General features: G+C 36.6%; 2 protein-coding genes and 1 pseudogene across 2 annotated transcripts in view; 1 reads left to right on the forward strand and 2 right to left on the reverse strand.

Annotated features, from left to right (window-relative positions):
* The window catches only part of Hk (Hyperkinetic), a 187,012-nt gene that overhangs the window by 105,399 nt on the left and 62,511 nt on the right, over positions 1 to 19,102 (forward strand). The window lies entirely within an intron of this gene.
* On the reverse strand, positions 407 to 4,016 carry LOC135845202 (uncharacterized; annotated as a pseudogene).
* On the reverse strand, positions 17,454 to 18,802 carry LOC135844134 (procathepsin L-like). Its single transcript, XM_065362253.1, has 4 exons — positions 18,362 to 18,802; positions 18,068 to 18,256; positions 17,825 to 18,002; positions 17,454 to 17,728 (listed from the first exon to the last, which is right to left on the reverse strand). The coding sequence occupies exons 1-4, from the start codon at positions 18,767 to 18,769 to the stop codon at positions 17,487 to 17,489; spliced, it is 1,017 nt and encodes a 338-aa protein (XP_065218325.1). The 5' UTR covers positions 18,770 to 18,802; the 3' UTR covers positions 17,454 to 17,486.

The following is a 19,102-nucleotide window of genomic DNA, read 5'->3' on the forward strand; positions in this document are numbered from 1 at the left end:
GTTTTGTGGCGTGGGTGACACACTCTTTCAATGAGCCGAATTTCAGTTCGATCAGGAGTGCTGATTGAAAACCAAAATAAATTCAAAACTGGAGAAACAAAAACAAAAACAAATTCAACCTTTGCTTCAAAGTTTAATGAATTTCAAAAATAAAAAACATGAATTTGTTTACATATACTTAATTGGAATGAATTAATTAATTTTCTTAGCAAATAACAAATTACAAAGTAGGTATTAAATGCTACAACAGGTACCCTTATGTCTTGAAATAATATACCTACTTATATGAAAACAAAAAGAAATCATATCATTTTGTGCTATAGCTACAGAAATTACGCGAATAATAGGTACTTATTTTAATGCAAAGTTGAATCAACGTGTATAGCCTATAATATCAGATGAACTGGAAAAAGAATTACATTCAAAATAAATAAACTAAAATTTGAGTCTTCCGAATTCGAACAAACGACCTGCCTGGTCTACGCTCAATGAAAGATGCATTGGTGGCTATTCCACAGGTATTTTTTTGGCGTGCTATTCTAATGTATCCTTTTTCGCCCCATTCTTCACCCCAAGAATTTTTCACAATCCAGTACTCTTCTCCTTGCTCTGTCTCACCATAACCAACGATCAAAACATTGTGTTTTCCAACTTTAGCGCATTTGTCATCATGATAAATTCCACCTGTTAAAAATAGTATATAATCAAACAATCGCAATGATCGATCATTGAAACATTTTGTTGTGAAATCGCGTAGGTATTTACCCGTGTAATTCGAAAAAGACTCTTGAGAAGCATCAATGATGGCTAAAATAGGTCCATTATGGTAGAGGTATTGTTTCATTAGTAATTCATTGCCGGTAGGAATAAAGTTATATTCTATGGTAAAGTCGTATGCTATAATTGTTCCTTCCAATGTATGGCGACAGGCGGTCATTTCCTAGAACGTTATCGTGGTAAATTGGGATTCAGAGCAGTAGATATAAAATAAAAATGCTGTAATCCTTACCACTCCGGTGTACCACGGATACGATTGTTCCGTTGAAATTCCTTTTTTTTAAATATAAGCGAATGCTTTTCCCACTGTGCCGCCATAACAACCGTAATTTCCTTCCGTTAAAGTGCAATCAATGAGCTCTTGTACGCTAAGCTCTATGAGATTATGGGAAGTTCTGGCCAGTAGTCCTTCTAGAGCTCCGACCTGCAATTTGTCACCAGTAATAACTCGATTGGAAAGGACATTGTTCAATACGAACAATATTATTAATGTGTTTTGTAAAATGATTTTTTAATCTACCATTTTTGAATAGGTGTTTCACTTACAGCGGCAAAAGCCCAATCGCCTTCAGAGCAATCCTTCTGATCTTTCACTTTAGTCACCGCGTTCTGTGATCTCCAGTCCCATTCTTTTGAAAATTCCGCTCGAATAAACTCTAAACAAACAATCGACATACAAAGCGAAAATTGCCACCGCATGTCAAATTTGTAAAGAAACAGGGAAATTATCGATTTTTCACCACTTATCACCGTTCTATCAACTGAAGTCGACAATTTTAACACATCATTAATACTTTCAATTACACTAATGAGTGAAATTTGATCAAGCAATTGAAATTATGGTATGATTCATGTTGCAGGAAAAGGATAAGAGTATTACTGTTCACTGTTGGTGTGTTGGGTGTACCTCTACCTACTAACTACCTACCTACCTACCTACCTACCTATGTACATTACATACTGCCCACGGTTAACATATCGCGGACTATTCGAACGCGAATAGAATACTATCTTCATATAGGTAGCGCACAAATAGCGTTCCAGATTCTATTCGAGGGCGAAAATTACGATTTTTTCGCATCGAAATTCGAAGGCGAATAGCCTGCGGAAATCGTGGCAAATTTAACATTGAAATATAGAGCCATTCAAAGGCGATTCGTCGGCGAAACACGCGGAAGCGCACATACACGTGTGTGTACGCATGCTTTTTCATTTCACTTGGTACTGTTTTTTCCCTGGGTTGTACCTGTACTTACTAGAAATTATTCTAAACTGAATGAACTCCAAAATTAATTGGTTTTTGAGGCATATCTCGGCCTCTATATGGATCCAAATTGGTTCAAATTTCGGATCTAAGTTTAAAATATACATACAACCTAGAAATAAAAAAATATTGGATACCTCCATATCAAATTTTCGTGCTTTTTGTGCTCATTTCAGGGTTGGTGATTTTTTGAATGGGTATTTTCTTACGTGAAAAAACCACGATGAGAGTTGACGAATGGTGCTTATCACTATTCTCAAAACGCATTTATAGGGGAAATAAGGGCGCTTGAAGCATCGAGGAAAATGTGTCCTATTTGTACCTAATATACAGAAAAGGAGTCAATGATCATTTTTTTTAATTTTCAGTTTTTGCTTCAGAATTTCTCTAGATTTTCCCTTTTTATAGGTAAAATTTCTCTCACTTTCCAAATTTTTTTTGGTGTGTGCTTCAAAATCGATGCTCAGAAAACCCTTGAATTAGGCAAATGTTGACCGTTTCGAAAAACTTTGAGATGCAAACCCTCTTCCTAAGTGAGATTCAAGAGATGGAAATTATTTCGTTATGTTTAGTTCACACGGAACGAATGTTCACTCTTTACGATTAAAATAGTCAACGAGTTGAAAAATGAATCACAATCTGCAGAATTTTATATTATTGAATTGAAAAATGATTCAGACTGATACACGTACTTATATTATACCAATACCATACATACAATACAGGTTTAGTAAAACTTTAATTTTTGGATCCCTTGCGCGTTGGTAAAATTGTCGGCTTAGGCGTAGGAAGTTTATCGAGTGTTAAAAACGTTACATTGGTGGCTATTCCACAAGTATTTTTTCCGCGTGCTATTCTAATGTATCCTTTTTCGCCCCATTTTTCACCCCAAGAATTTTTCACAATCCAGTACTTTTCTTGTTTCTCTGTCTCGCCATAACCAACAATTAAAACGTTGTGTTCTCCAACTTTAGCGCATTTGTCATCATGATAAATTCCACCTGTAAAAAAATAGTAGGTATAATCAAACAATTGCAATGATCGATCATTGAAACATTTTGTTGTGAAATCGCGTAGGTATATTTACCCGTATAATTCGAAAAAGACTCTTGAGAAGCATCAATCATGGCTAATATAGGTCCATTATGTTTGAGGTTTTGTTTCATTTGGGATTCATCTTTATTTGCTATAAAATTACTCATAATCTGTATGTCCTTAGATTTTAGTAGTTTTTCTTCCAATTTGTTGCGACAGACGTTCGCATCCTAAAACATCATACGAGTAGTAGTAAATTGGCATTCAAGAGCAGTAGGTTTAAAATAAATGCTTGAATTCTTACCTGTCCGGTGTATGGATACGATTGTTCTGCCGAAATTCCGTATTCTTTGATGTAAGCAAATGCCCTTTCCACTGTGCCGGCTTGACAACCGAAATTTCCTGTCACTTTAGTGCAATCAATGAGCTCTTGTTCACTAAGATCTGTGAGATTGTAGCCGTTTGTGGCCAGCAATCCTTCTAGAACTCCGATCTGCAATTTGTCCCCAGTAATTACTCGAGTGAAAAGAACATAATTTTTCAATATGAGCAATTATATTTATAAGTTTTGTAAAATGAATTTTTAATCTAACATTTTGAATAATAATAATAATACCTAATAATATAGGTATAGGTAGGTATTTTACTTACAGCTGCAAAAGCCCAATCGCCTTCAGAGCAATTTCCCTGATCTTTTACTCTGGTCACCACGTTCTTTTGTCTCCAGTCCAACTGTTTTGGCAATTCTGCTCGAATAAACCCTAAACAAACAATCGAAAAACAAAGCAAAGATTGCCACTTCATGTCGAATTTGTAAAGAAACGAAAGAAATTATCGATTTTTCACCACTTATCACCGTGCTATCAACTGAAGTCAATAATTTTAACACCGCGTTAATACTTTCTATTACACTAATGAGAGAAATTTTGGTGTAGATCTAATTTTACCTGTGTTTATATATAAACACGGATACCTATAGGTAACTGACTGTGAATGGTATATGATTCATTTTGCAAGAAAATGATGAGAGTACTGTTGGTGTTCTTGGTATACCTACCTAAATCTTCCGGCTTGTTCATTTTAATCGGAATTGAATCATGTTATCGACCGTGGAAATACTTCAAAGAAAATGCAACTATCCAAACAAACCTCCACAGTTTTCGAAAGAATCTACCTAATTAAAAGTTGCAACCGGATGTTGGTTCTGATGCTATACAACTTATCAAAAACACACATCGAGAAAAATTTTTAAACATTTATAGTTAATCTAATTAGGTGCCACTAATTTAATTCATCATTATCATTGAACTTTGACCCGGTGAGCTGTTCAGCCCGTCTGGGAAACTGAAGAAGAATTGCTTACCGATGTATCATCAAGTTTTTTCTTCGGTCTTCCCATGTAATTCAACGTGGAATATTTTTTTCAAAAATCTTTTCTAATTTTGACGGAACTACAATGTGGACGATAAATACCCAGACATAGCAAGTGATGCAACGAAAAATCAAAAATGTTATTCAGCATAATTTGCAATTTTCATAAATTAATCATTGCAGAAGAAACGAAGCATCGTGTTGAAAAATATTAAAATAATTTTCACCTTGCGTTGTTTTTTAGTGAAGCAGTTAAGTATTTCAGATTTTTGTGAAAGATATCGCTATTTATCAGTACATACCTACATCTTTTCAAAAAAAATTTAATTTTTTGGAATATTTTAAAACAAAATGTTGAAAGTTGAAAAATTGAAAATAATCTACTTACCTACTTATTACGTATTTTCTGATCACCTTTCCCCTTGATTGCTTTTGACTAGTGCATTTTGGAGTAGTAAAGCCCGCGGGGAAGGAGTGGGACTTGACTAAAATTCGAAATAAAGGGGTAAAAATCGAGTGCGGTGTTGAAATCTAGGTATTTCTTGGCGGGGAGTAGGGTGAAAAATACGATTTTTGACGTTATGAAAATCAAAATTTTGGCGTTAATTTAGTGATTCAACCTTTTGAAACCCCTACAGGATCGTACTAAACTCAAAATTTTAGATAGCGTAAAACAAATTACTATTTTTTATCGCGACTTCCCTTCGTCAAAATTTATTTTATGGGCAAATTAGGAACACTATGAAAAAAATTCCACGAAGAAAATTATAGGGATTTGAATTTTTCAACTGCTATAAGCATGAAAAACAATCGCAAAAATATCAGGATGTAATGGCAAATTGCATATTCGCCTGTTTGAAGTATGGTCGTTCATTATTAGTACAGGACATTTCTATGTATGATACGATTTCGAAAGGTTATTAGTTATTGCTAAAATTGTCAAGTCTTTCTCTTATTGGCCAAAAGTCTTGAAAAGTTTTCACTTTTTTACCAAAAAGTAGGCACCTACCTTATAAATCTTTTTTTATTTTGGTAAAAATTGTTACAGAGTGTTTCAAAAGTTGTCATTTTTTCTGGATTAAGTACAAATGTTTTGCTCATATTTTGTAATTTTTTCGGTTAAATTTTGGTCAATTTTTAGATTACAATTTTTTGGTTACTTATTACTTGGATAACTTCCTGGTTTTTGGGGGGGGGGGGGAATTATGTACGAGCCTTGAAATTATCTTTGTAAGTTGAAGTCAGTATAATTCAAAATGAATGACAAAAATAGGTAAACTTTTAGCTTCCGAACTTGAAAGTAACACCTCGAACAGATTTAATGCGATTGGAATAAAGTCAATTTTTGCATACAGCAGGCTTCTAATCTCATATTCATATCAGAGGAGGAGGGGAGAGGCAGGTTTAAACTTGACTATAGAAATCAATTTTCCGATTTTCGTCTTAATATTTACACATTTTTTTTGTTTTTTTTTTGTTTTTGTAAAAAAGTTATGTACTTATCAAACAGTTTTACTATTTCCAATAATCAAAAAAATCAACTTCGAGAGGTCTTAATTTGGTTCTGTGATGTGGGTGACACTCTTTCAATGAGCCGAATTTCAGTTCGGTCAAAGATGCAGTTGAAAACCAGAATAAATTTAAAATTGGAAAAACAAAAACAGAAACAAATTCAACTTTTGCTTCAGAATTTTATGAATTTCAAAAAAAAAAAAACATTAATCGTTTACTTCGGGAATAAATTAATTTAAGTACGTTCTTAGCAAATTCCAAATTTCATCAAGTGAAGGGTGGTTTTCCAAAACGCATTAAGTCCCAAAAGTAAGTTCCGAGAAAAAGCATAAAACATAACGTGGGAGAAGTTAGCACTAGTGCTGGCACTAAGATCTCAGCACTAAACGATAATTCACACACAGAAGCAAAACCGAGCAACCAATATTTTTATACAGTGTGTAATCGACATGTACATCATGTAGTAGGTTTTAGAGGGCGCTGAATTCGAATTTGACATTATTTTTACGATTCGAGGCAGTTGTACACCCCCCCCCCCCTCCCACAGAGGCCCAACATCACTTTATAGCCCAAATTTAACACGCACATCACCATATACATTTTCGAGGGCGCTGAATTCGAATTTGACATTATTTTTACGATTCGAGGCAGTTGTACCCCCCCCCCCCCCTCCCACAGAGGCCCAACATCACTTTATAGCCCAAATTTAACACGCACATCACCATATACATTTTCGAGGGCGCTGAATTCGAATTTGACATTATTTTTACGATTCGAGGCAGTTGTACCCCCCCCCCCCCCCTCCCACAGAGGCCCAACATCACTTTATAGCCCAAATTTAACACGCACATCACCATATACATTTTCGAGGGCGCTGAATTCGAATTTGACGTTATTTTTACGATTCGAAGCGATCCCCCCCCCCCCTCAGAGGTCCAATATCACTTTATGGCCCAAATTTGACATGTACATCGTCATGTACATTTTCAAAGGCGCTGAATTCGAATTTGACATTATTTTTACGATTCGAGGCAGTTGTACCCCCCCCCCCCTCCCACAGAGGCCCAACATCACTTTATAGCCCAAATTTAACACGCACATCACCATATACATTTTCGAGGGCGCTGAATTCGAATTTGACATTATTTTTACGATTCGAGGCAGTTGCGCCCCTCCCCCGAGGCCCAACATAACTTTATGGCTCAAAAGTGACATGTATATCGGCATGTACATTTTCGAAGGCGCCGGATTCAAAATTGACATGAGATTTACGATTGGAGCTGGTTATGATCACCCCAGCCCCACAAAGAGGTCCATCATTTTATGGGCCCAAATGTAACACGTACATCACCATATACATTTCCAAGGGCGCTGAATTCAAATTAGGAATCCTTTTTATGTTTGAAAAAGTGCCTCCCCCCAGGAGAAAATCAATTAATGAAGCAAATTTGACAGGTACCTCGCGTGGTAGCTTTTCAAAGGCTCTCAATTAAAAATACGACATCCATTCTTCAGCTGGCAGAGGTTGTGACCAAGAACACATCCACCCCCCCCCCCCCTCAACTCAACATTACTTAAGACTCAAATTTGTCATGTACATCACAAGCATGTATGTTTTCAAGGGTGCTGAATTCAAATTTGAAATAAGTGCAAGGTAACCTGCATTTGAATTTCAGTTGGGTCCAGCAAAAAAAAAAAGGTATGTGCGAGACGGTATTCAGTGTATTGTACAAAATTCCATGCATAGAATTTGAGTTATTGACCTCTGAAATTGAGTGGGGTCCAGCTGTAAGTGGAAGATATGTACGAGAATGAAATTTGACCATTGGGATCTGTTCTATTACTAGAGAGGACCACTCCATATTTTTTTCAATAAAATTCCATGCATAGAATTTGAGTATTTGACCTTATTTGAGTAATTGAGGTTTGAATTTGAGGAGGGTCCGGCAATCAATTGAAGATATATGCGAGAATGAATTTTGACGACTGTGCTAAAGGGGGTCCAACCATAAAAATTTCAAAAAAAATCCATGTATACCTAGAATTTGAGTAATTGAGGTTTGAATTTGAGGAGGGTCTGGCACTAAATAGAAGATATACGCGAGAATGAATTTTGACCACTGTGCTGTGTTCTACGTGCCAAGGGGGTCCCACCATATTTTTTTCAGAAAAATCCCATGCATAGAATTTGAGTAAATGACCTTTGAATTTGAGGAGGGTCTGGCACTAAATGGAAGATATACGCGAGAATGAATTTTGACCGGTGTGCTGTGTTCTACTACTCAAGGGGGTCTCACCATAAAAATTTCAGAAAAATCCTATGCATAGAATTTGAGTAAATGACCTTTGAATTTGAGGAGGGTCTGGCACTAAATAAAAGATATACGCGAGAATGAATTTTGACCGCTGTGCTGTGTTCTACGTGCGAAGGGGGTCCCACCATATTTTTTTCAGAAAAATCCCATGCATAGAATTTGAGTAAATGACCTTTGAATTTGAGGAGGGTCTAGCACTAAATAGAAGATATACACGAGAATGAATTTTGACCGCTGTGCTGTGTTCTACTACTCAAGGGGGTCCCACCATATTTTTTTCAGAAAAATTCTATGCATAGAATTTGATTAAATGACCTTTGAATTTGAGGAGGGTCTAGCACTAAATAGAAGATATACGCGAGAATGAATTTTGACCACTGTGCTGTGTTCTTCTACTCAAGGGGGTCCCACCATATTTTTTTCAGAAAAATTCTATGCATAGAATTTGAGTAAATGACCTTTGAATTTGAGGAGGGTCTAGCACTAAATAGAAGATATACGCGAGAATGAATTTTGACCACTGTGCTGTGTTCTTCTACTCAAGGGGGTCCCACCATATTTTTTTCAGAAAAATCCCATGCATAGAATTTGAGGAATTGGCCTTTGAATTTGAGGAGGGTCTTTCACTAAATAGAAGATATACGCGAGAATAAATTTTGACCATTTTGCTGTGTTCTACCACTCAAGGGGGCCCTACCATATTTTTTTCAGAAAAATCCCATGCATAGAATTTGAGTAATTGAGGTTTGAATTTGAGGAGAGTATGGCAATAAATTGAAGATATACGCGAGAATGAATTCTGAGCAGTGTGCTGTGTTCTACTGCTCTAGGGGGTCCCACCATAAAAATTTCAAAAAAATTCCATGCATAGAATTTGAGTAAATGACCTTTGAATTTGAGGAGGGTCTAGCACTAAATAGAAGATATACGCGAGAATGAATTTTGACCACTGTGCTCTGTTCTACCACTCAAGGGGTTCCTACCATATTTTTTTCAGAAAAATCCCATGCATAGAATTTGAGTAAATGACCTTTGAATTTGAGGAGGGTCTAGCACTAAATAGAAGATATACGCGAGAATGAATTTTGACCCCTGTGCTCTGTTCTACTACTCAAGGGGGTCCCACCATATTTTTTTCAGAAAAATCCTATGCATAGAATTTGAGTAAATGACCTTTCAATTTGAGGAGGGTCTTTCACTAAATAGAAGATATACGCGAGAATAAATTTTGACCATTTTGCTGTGTTCTACCACTCAAGGGGGCCCTACCATATTTTTTTCAGAAAAATCCCATGCATAGAATTTGAGTAATTGAGGTTTGAATTTGAGTAGAGTATGGCAATAAATTGAAGATATACGCGAGAATGAATTCTGAGCAGTGTGCTGTGTTCTACTACTCTAGGGGGTACCACCATGAAATTTTCAGAAAAATCCGATGCATAGAATTTGAGTAATTGACCTTTGAATTTGAGGAGAGTCCAGCACTAAGTGGAAGATATGCGCGAGAATGAATTTTCACCACTGTGCTTTGTTCTACTACTCTAGGGGGTACCACTATGAAATTTTCAGAAAAATCCGATGTATAGAATTTGAGTAATTGAGGATTGAATTTGAGGACAGTCTGGCACTAAATAGAAGATATGCGCGAGACTGATGTTTGACCACTTGGCCCTGTACTAGTACTCGATAGTAAAAATCATTCTCACGAACTGGTAAATTTTGTGTGTACAGTTAATTTCTTGGTCATTCCATGTCAACTCAACCAACGTTTTTGGGTCATGTCCTTCGATTTCGCTCAAAATTTTTTTACAATATCTACCCACCCAGTAAGTAAGAAAGCCGCAATCAGATTGGTCCCAGCCCCCTCAGGGGGTGGGTGGTAGGGCTTCCATTATTTTTACATTGTCAGGAGGTACTCAACTTCAGCAGCCCATTCCTCCAAAACTATGATACTTTGATCAAAACTGATTTCACAGTTCGAAAGGGCATTGAATTTTAAACTTTTTGAGTGATTTGAAATTTTCAAAAGTTGAAAGTTGAACTTTCAATTTGAAAGTTCAAATTTCAAAATGGCGCTGTATGTGGGAGCTACCATTTAAAATTTTGAAAAAATTCCATAGATGCACATTTTGATACTTTTTCGAAATATTTAGGTTTCGAGATGGGACTCTTGACGTAGGGGGAGCACCCCCTTGTTGGGGGCTGTGGATGAGGTCCAATTTAAAATCTGACGTCATATTCGTGTTCAGCGTCCCCAAAAAAATATTATTCCATTTGTCGCATGAACCAAACACTTTTTCGAACTTTTACCCCCTTTGAGGAGGTGCTGGGGGCCGTGGATGGGGTCCTATCAAAAATCTAACGTCATATTCGTGTTCAGCGTTGCCAAAAATTTACAATTTGATATATCACATGCCCCAGATTTTCTTTCAAAAGTTTCACCCAAAATTGGGGGTGGGGGTGTTCCCCTTCCGTTGAGAGTTCCATCTCGAAACCTAAATATTTCGAAAAAGTATCAAAATGTACATCTATGGAATTTTTTTCAAAATTTTAAATGGTAGCTCCCACTTACAGCGCCATTTTGAAATTTGAACTTTCAAATTGAAAGTTCAACTTTCAACTTTTGAAAATTTCAAATCACTCAAAAAGTTTAAAATTCAATGCCCTTTCGAACTGTGAAATCAGTTTTGATCAAAGTATCATAGTTTTGGAGGAATGGGCAGCTGAAGTTGAGTACCTCGAGACAATGTAAAAATAATGGAAGCCCTACCACCCGCCCCCTGAGGGGGCTGGGACCAATCTGATTGCGGCTTTCTTACTTACTAGGTGGGTAGATATTGTAAAAAAAATTTGAGCGAAATCGAAAGACATGACTTTCAAAATCGCCTTTTTTTGGTTGAGTTGACGTGGAATGACCATGATTTTTTTGTGGCTCATACAAGCATCACCTCCCTCACATTTTACACTTGATATTGACGTTTCAGCCCCCCCCCTCCCTTCATTGGTGTACATTCGATTTTATACCTCAAGTGTCCTTCGACTATACCACTGGAAAGAAGATTAAAAAAACATTATCTTTATTGTGGTTCAATAGGCTTTACTACGTCGTCGTCTTCATATCTGCCATATTATTGCTGTTGGCATCAATAATCTATTATTATAGTATTGCCTACACGTGGTTTTACTCGATTTCTTTGAATAACAATAAACTCCGATGAACTTCGAAATTCTAGGAAGCACAGTATCTATACATACATATCTACTATAATAAACAGGCAGGGCAGAAGTTCTATTGTTGTGTCACGTTGTACAGCAGTTGTTTCTGCAATTCTAGCTATCAATTGTTGAAGGAAACAGTGTCCTTGAGTTTTCAATGCTGTACACTGCATCAGGCAGTACCCTACCCACCCCCTACCTTCAATATTAAACTCGTCATATGTATGTATTGTTTCAGTAGTGACTTGTTGAAGTGCAATACACGCATCATATGTATTCATTGCATCTTTGAAGATAGTACAAATAACTGCATTATTAAAAAAACCATGGTTTCATTAATAATATGTAATACCAGATTTGCACTCACATCAAACATAAAATCTTGAAAAAAAAAATGGTAGCAATAGTATGTAAATTGAAATTGAATTAGAAAATAGAAATTTCAATGATTAATGTTTTGTAGGAGTAGGAATCAATGATACCATAATCATTCAAATCCATGGACAAGTTCGTTCATAAACACAATTTTTCTATTTGAGCCACGTAATTTTCCCAGAAAAAGATGCTTGAAAAATCTCACAAAAACCAGCATCAAGTTCTCCTACATTGAATAGCTCTCTAAAAAATGAGTTGGTGAAATCTGTAATATTTTTTCGGCCATCTAAAGGCATATTTCGCCTTTTTTTCAAATGTGCCAATGAAATTTTGTTTTACACTGTTCTTCATGCATTTTTGAGGCACTTAAGCCTAACAAGGGAACCTCTTGAGGTGTCACACTCCGATTTGAACGGGACCGCGATTTTTGGGAAGAGCATAGTCTTAAACCCCCAAAACCAAATTTTCAGGTGCCAAAGTTAATTTTTCGATTTTTGGTGAATTTTTGAAAATTCAAAATTGACTGTTTTTTGCGATTTATGTTTTTTTTAAAAAAAGTACGTACTTCATCAGTAAAAATGGTCAAAATATGTCCCAAAACTAATATTAAGTACCCAAATCCAAATTTTACCATTTCCAACCATTCGGGAGCCTCTAGTGCGATTTTTCAATTTCTCCAGAATTTTGAATTTGCTCCAGAAGGCGTGAATATGCAGTTGGGCAGCTAAAAATCGAGTTGTGTATTATACACTCTACCTGTTTAACGAGTTTATCTAGATTTGAGCCGAGTTCGGGAGTGACACCTCAAGAGTGTTTTTTTGACCAGCTTTTTTCAAAATTAAAAAATTCAAAAAATCAAAAGATGACCGTATGTGAGGAAATTTTTGAAATTTGCGCGAATCGCTGTATTTTGTCAGTAACTAACCCCGCAAATCAAAATTTTACAATTTCCAGCCATTCTGGAGCCTCCAGCACGATTTTCAGTTTCACCAGAAGTTTGAATATGCTCCAGAAGGCGTGAATATGCAGTTGGGTAGCTGAAAATCGAGTTGTGTATTACACTAGACCTGTTTAACGAGTTTATCCACATTTGAGCCGATTTTGAGAGTGACACCTCAAGAGTGGTTTTTTGAGGTGTCACTCTCTCTCCAAAACGGCTGGAAATGGTAGAAATTGCACTCCGAGGGTTAGTTCTTGAAGAAATACGGCGATTCGCACAAATTTCAAAAATTTCCTCACAACAGGTTATCTTTTTGATTTTTTAATTTTGAAAAAAGCTGGTCAAAATCTCACTTTTGAGGTGTCACTCTCAAAATCGGCTCCAATGTGGATAAACTCGTTAAACACAGGTCGAGTTTAATACACAACTCGATTTTTAGCTGCCTAACTGGATATTCACGCCTTCTGGAGCAAATTCAAAATTTTGGAGAAATTGAAAAATTGCGCTGGAGGCTCCAGAATTGCGGGGAATTGTGAAATTTGGATTTGGGGGGTTAGTTTTGAACAAAATACAGCGATTCGCGTGAATTTCAAAAATTTCTACACAAATGGGAAAATTTTGATTTTTTGGATATTTTAATTTTGAAAAAAACTGGTCAAAAAGCCAGTTTTGAGGTGTCACTCTCAAAATCGGCTCCAATGTAGATAAACTCGTTAAACAGGTCGTAGTACCTCATGCAAATGAAATCACAATTTGCTAAGGTGGTGTGGAAATCTACCGTAAAAAACTGCCTGGAATTACTACATATAGAACTGAATATTACATGATTTGAAATTCAGCGCCAGTTCACCTTCACTGTCCTTCATTCAAGTTCATGAACAAATTCACATTCAAAAATAATCAAATTCAAAGGTAAATTAGGAACTCAAATTCTATGCATCGGATTTTTCTGCAATTTTCATAGTGGGACCCCCTTGACACGTAGAACACAGCACAGTGGTCAAAATTCATTCTCGCGTATATCTTCTATTTAGTGCCAGACCCTCCTCAAATTCAAACCTCAATTACTCAAATTCTATGCATAGGATTTTTCTGAAAAAAATATGGTGGGACCCCCTTGGCACGTAGAACACAGCACATTGGTCAAAATTCATTCTCGCGCATATCTTCCACTTAGTGCTGGACTCTCCTCAAATTCAAAGGTCAATTACTCAAATTCTATACATGGAATTTTTTTGAAATTTTCATGGTGGTACCCCCTAGAGTAGTACATAGAACACAGCACAGTGGTCAAAATTCATTCTCGCGTATATCTTCCATTTAGTGCCAGACCCTCCTCAAATTCAAAGGTCATTTACTCAAATTCTATGCATAAGATTTTTCTGAAATTTTTATGGTGAGACCCCCTTGAGTAGTAGAACACAGCACAGCGGTCAAAATTCATTCTCGCGTATATCTTCTATTTAGTGCTAGACCCTCCTCAAATTCAAAGGTCATTTACTCAAATTCTATGCATGGAATTTTTTTGAAATTTTTATGGTGGGACCCCCTAGAGCAGTAGAACACAGCACACTGCTCAGAATTCATTCTCGCGTGTATCTTCTATTTAGTGCCAGACCCTCCTCAAATTCAAAGGTCATTTACTCAAATTCTATGCATAGGATTTTTCTGAAAAAAATATGGTGGGACCCCCTTGGCACGTAGAACACAGCACAGTGGTCAAAATTCATTCTCGCGTATATCTTCTATTTAGTGCCAGACCCTCCTCAAATTCAAACCTCAATTACTCAAATTCTAGGTATACATGGATTTTTTTTGAAATTTTTATGGTTGGACCCCCTTTAGCACAGTCGTCAAAATTCATTCTCGCATATATCTTCAATTGATTGCCGGACCCTCCTCAAATTCAAACCTCAATTACTCAAATAAGGTCAAATACTCAAATTCTATGCATGGAATTTTATTGAAAAAAATATGGAGTGGTCCTCTCTAGTAATAGAACAGATCCCAATGGTCAAATTTAATTCTCGTACATATCTTCCACTTACAGCTGGACCCCACCCAATTTCAGAGGTCAATTACTCAAATTCTATGCATGGAATTTTGTACAATACACTGAATACCGTCTCGCACATACCTTTTTTTTTTTGCTGGACCCAACTGAAATTCAAATGCAGGTTACCTTGCACGTATTTCAAATTTGAATTCAGCACCCTTGAAAACATACATGCTGGTGATGTACATGACAAATTTGAGTCTTAAGTAATGTTGAGTTGGGGGGGGGGGTGGATGTGTTCTTGGTCACAACCTCTGCCAGCTGAAGAATGGATGTCGTATTTTTAATTGAGAGCCTTTGAAAAGCTACCACGCGAGGTACCTGTCAAATTTGCTTCATTAATTGATTTTCTCCTGGGGGGAGGCACTTTTTCAAACATAAAAATGATTCCTAATTTGAATTCAGCGCCCTTGGAAATGTATATGGTGATGTACGTGTTACATTTGGGCCCATAAAATGATGGACCTCTTTGTGGGGCTGGGGTGATCATAACCAGCTCCAATCGTAAATCTCATGTCAATTTTGAATCCGGCGCCTTCGAAAATGTACATGCCGATATGCATGTCACTTTTGAGCCATAAAGTTATGTTGGGCCTCGGGGGAGGGGCACAACTGCCTCGAATCGTAAAAATAATGTCAAATTCGAATTCAGCGCCCTCGAAAATGTATATGGTGATGTGCGTGTTAAATTTGGGCTATAAAGTGATGTTGGGCCTCTGTGGGAGGGGGGGGGGGGGTACAACTGCCTCGAATCGTAAAAATAATGTCAAATTCGAATTCAGCGCCCTCTAAAACCTACTACATGATGTACATGTCGATTACACACTGTATAAAAATATTGGTTGCTCGGTTTTGCTTCTGTGTGTGAATTATCGTTTAGTGCTGAGATCTTAGTGCCAGCACTAGTGCTAACTTCTCCCACGTAAAACATACTCCCATTTCATTAGAGGGCTTATTTTGAGTATGCAACCAACCTAACATTGAAGTTTAGGTATAGCTTGATATGATCCAACACGCGGTGTTGAGTTGAATGTTGCACAAGAGATTCAACAAGTGTTGAAAAACATGGACTTAATGCGTTTTGGAAAACCACTAGACGTTTTATGTTGAAAAATGAGCATTCATTCAGGAAAACTATGAGGTAACTATAAGATAATTATAAAATGAAAGTACCATCTTGTAGGAAAATCAATTTCCAACAAAATGGTTCCTACTACTTACTGTTTATTTTCAATCGCGAGTGCACAAATTGAAGAATTCAAAAAAACACCACGCGAAAAGTACATTTTTCTGCCTTTTCTCCTTTCCAGCTTGCATATTACCATTCAATTCAAAACCTCTTATCAAAAATTATGTTTGTATTTCACTTCTGAGGAATTGTGATTTTTTGAAAGTTTTTGCCTTATATTTTCGAATTACGTTGATATTGATGTCGTTTTCTTGTGATTCGATACTGCTGAGCGCGAAATTCGTATGAAAAAGATTCCATGTTGTAAAAGCAGCTTAATTTTGAAAATGGTGGAAATTTAGGAGAGGGCTGAGTGAGTATCGAATCATAAGAAAACAACGAAAACGACACCAAATTCATCAAAGTACATAACTTTATTTCAAAAATGAATAGAAATTCAGGAGGGGGCTGAGGGCTCCGGAGGGGCAGTTTCAGTGTAGGAGAAAATTTGACGCCATATTCATGCTCAGTGGTATCGAATTATAAGACAACGACACCAACGTCATCAAAGTAAATTCACTCCCAAAATAGTGAAAATTGAGGTGGGGGCTGAGGGCTCCGGAGGGGCTGTGGGGGTGTAAAACAAAATCTAACGTCATATTCGTGCTCAGCGATATCGAATCATAAGAAAACGACACCCTACTCGTTGATAGTCATTTTCCCCAAAATTCCCATTTCACCCCCTCCCCCCACACACACACATTTCCCAATTTTCTAACATGGCACACCACCGCAAAAATTTCGAAAAAGGTATTGGGTCAAAAATACGTCCAAAAAAGGTGTTTCTAAAATGTACCTCGCAATCGTCATTGTTAAATACCATAAAATAAGTTAAAAAACTGAAAACGTCATTTTTGAGGGGTAAATATGGGAGGAGGGGGTTGAAAATTTCTGTGGCGATACTTCCTAAGGATGCACATATACAACATACTATAAAATTTTAAAAATCAGTTCGTATGGGAACAAGCGATTCTACAAGCGTTAAAAAACATGGACTTAATGCGTTTTGGAAAATCAAGCGCATTTCAACAATTTCACAAAAAGCTGGAAAGAACATGGATAAAATAGGTATTTTAGGTAGGTATGCGTCTCAGATGATGTGTCCTGACGTCACTAACCAAATGGCGCGAAAAAATCAATTTTGAAAAAAACGGACTTAATGCGTTTTGGAAAACCACCCTTCAAGTATAAATTATTAAATGCTACAATAGGTAGTAGGTACCCTTATGTCTTAAAATAATTTACCTACTTGGATGAAAACTGAAAGAAATCGTATCAATGTGCTAGGTAGGTACTGAAATTACACGAATTATATTTATTTTATTGCAAAGATGAATCAACCTGCATAGCCTACTTGAATAATACAATCATGAGAACAGAAAAAAGAATAAATAAATTCAAAATAAACTAATTAAAATTTGAGCACGCCTCAGAAGTGCAATGTAAGTTGCATTGCTGGCAATTCCACAAGTATTATTTTTTTCACGAGCTATTCTAAAGTACCCCTTTTCACCCCAATCTTCACCCCACGAATTTCTAACAATCCAGTACTTTTCTTTTTGCTTTGTCTCGTCATAACCGACGATCAGAACATTGTGTTTTCCAGATTTAGCGCACTTTTCGTCCTGATAAATTCCGCCTGCAAAATTAATCGAAGAATTGATCATACAGGTACGATTTACTCGTACATAATATATTATTATGGGAAACGCAATTATCCAAATTCCAAACACACCTTTATAGTTTTTGAAAGAATCTAGAGAACCATCAATGATGGCTAGTATAGGTCCGTGTTTCTTGAGCGTTTCTTTCATCTTTGATTCAGAATTATTTGTACTATCGATTACTTCAGATCTTATGTAGTAACTTTTAGCAATTTTTTCTCTCGATTTGTTGAGACAGGTGTCCGACTCCTAACAACATTATGGTGTTGAAATATGTATGTTTAGAAACAATAACAAATTAATTCGAGTCTTACTGTGCCGCTGTATGGATATGTTTTTTCAGTTGAAATTCCATTATCCATAATGTAATCGAATGCTTTTTGTGCACTACCACCCTTGCAACCATAATTTCCATCCTTCTTGGAGCAATCTATTAGTTCTTGTGCGCTGAGTTCTATACTTATCTTATTTTTTTTCATTAATTGACCTTCCAAAGCTCCGATCTATAAATGTCATCTCAAATTACTCGATTGAAAATGCCCCTTTAACTACCATATTGATGTTTTTATGAAATGATTCTGTATTATTTTGAATAATTGTTCACTTACTGCAGAAAAAGCCCAATCAGCATTATGGCATTTCTTTTGATTTTTCACGTTGGTCACTATTCCTTTGTCTCTCCAATCAAAATTGAGCACTATAGGCTCAAATCTTGTTTGAACAGGTTCCGGAGTTTGAACAGGTTCCGGAGTTTGAACAGGTTCCGGAGTTTGAACAGGTTCCGGAGTTTGAACAGGTTCCGGAGTTTGAACAGGTTTCGGAGTTCGAACAGGTTCCGGAGTTCGAACAGGTTCCGGAGTTCGAACAGGTTCCGGAATTTGATCACGCGGATCCGGTATAATGGGTTCTCCGATCCCTCCGAATCGCTCTAGTTGATCCTTCCACGAGATCGACAACAGACCTTTCTCAAAAAACGTAGGAAATAAGAATAGCCAAAATAAAAGTTGGCACCTCATGTTGGTTCCGATGTTGTAAATTATTAAAAACACACGTCGAGAAACACGTTTGAACGTTATAATCTGATTAGTGATTAAGTACCATTAATTTGATTCAACGTGGAATATTTTTTTCAAAAATCTTATCTAATTTTGACCGGAACTACTGAGTGGACGATAAATACTCAGCTACAGCAAGTGATGCAACAAACAATCAAAAATGTTACGCAGCATAATTTGCAATAATTTTTATGAATTATAGAGCGGAGAATCATTTTGAAAATTTTTCTTACAAAATATGAACGTGAAGCATTGTGTTGAAAAATATTTTCACCTATTTAGCGTTATTCTTTA

This window comes from Planococcus citri, chromosome 4 (genome assembly GCF_950023065.1).
Source record: "Planococcus citri chromosome 4, ihPlaCitr1.1, whole genome shotgun sequence".
Lineage (NCBI taxonomy): Eukaryota > Metazoa > Arthropoda > Insecta > Hemiptera > Pseudococcidae > Planococcus > Planococcus citri.

Excerpts from the sequence above, each read along its gene's own strand:
- LOC135844134 (XM_065362253.1), bottom strand. The coding sequence starts at position 18,769 with ATGAGGTGCCAACTTTTATTTTGGCTATTCTTATTTCCTACGTTTTTT. Across the intron at positions 18,257-18,361 it reads CTGATTGGGCTTTTTCTGCA|ATCGGAGCTTTGGAAGGTCA; the intron begins GTAAGTGAACAA and ends TGACATTTATAG. Across the intron at positions 18,003-18,067 it reads CATATCCATACAGCGGCACA|GAGTCGGACACCTGTCTCAA; the intron begins GTAAGACTCGAA and ends TAATGTTGTTAG.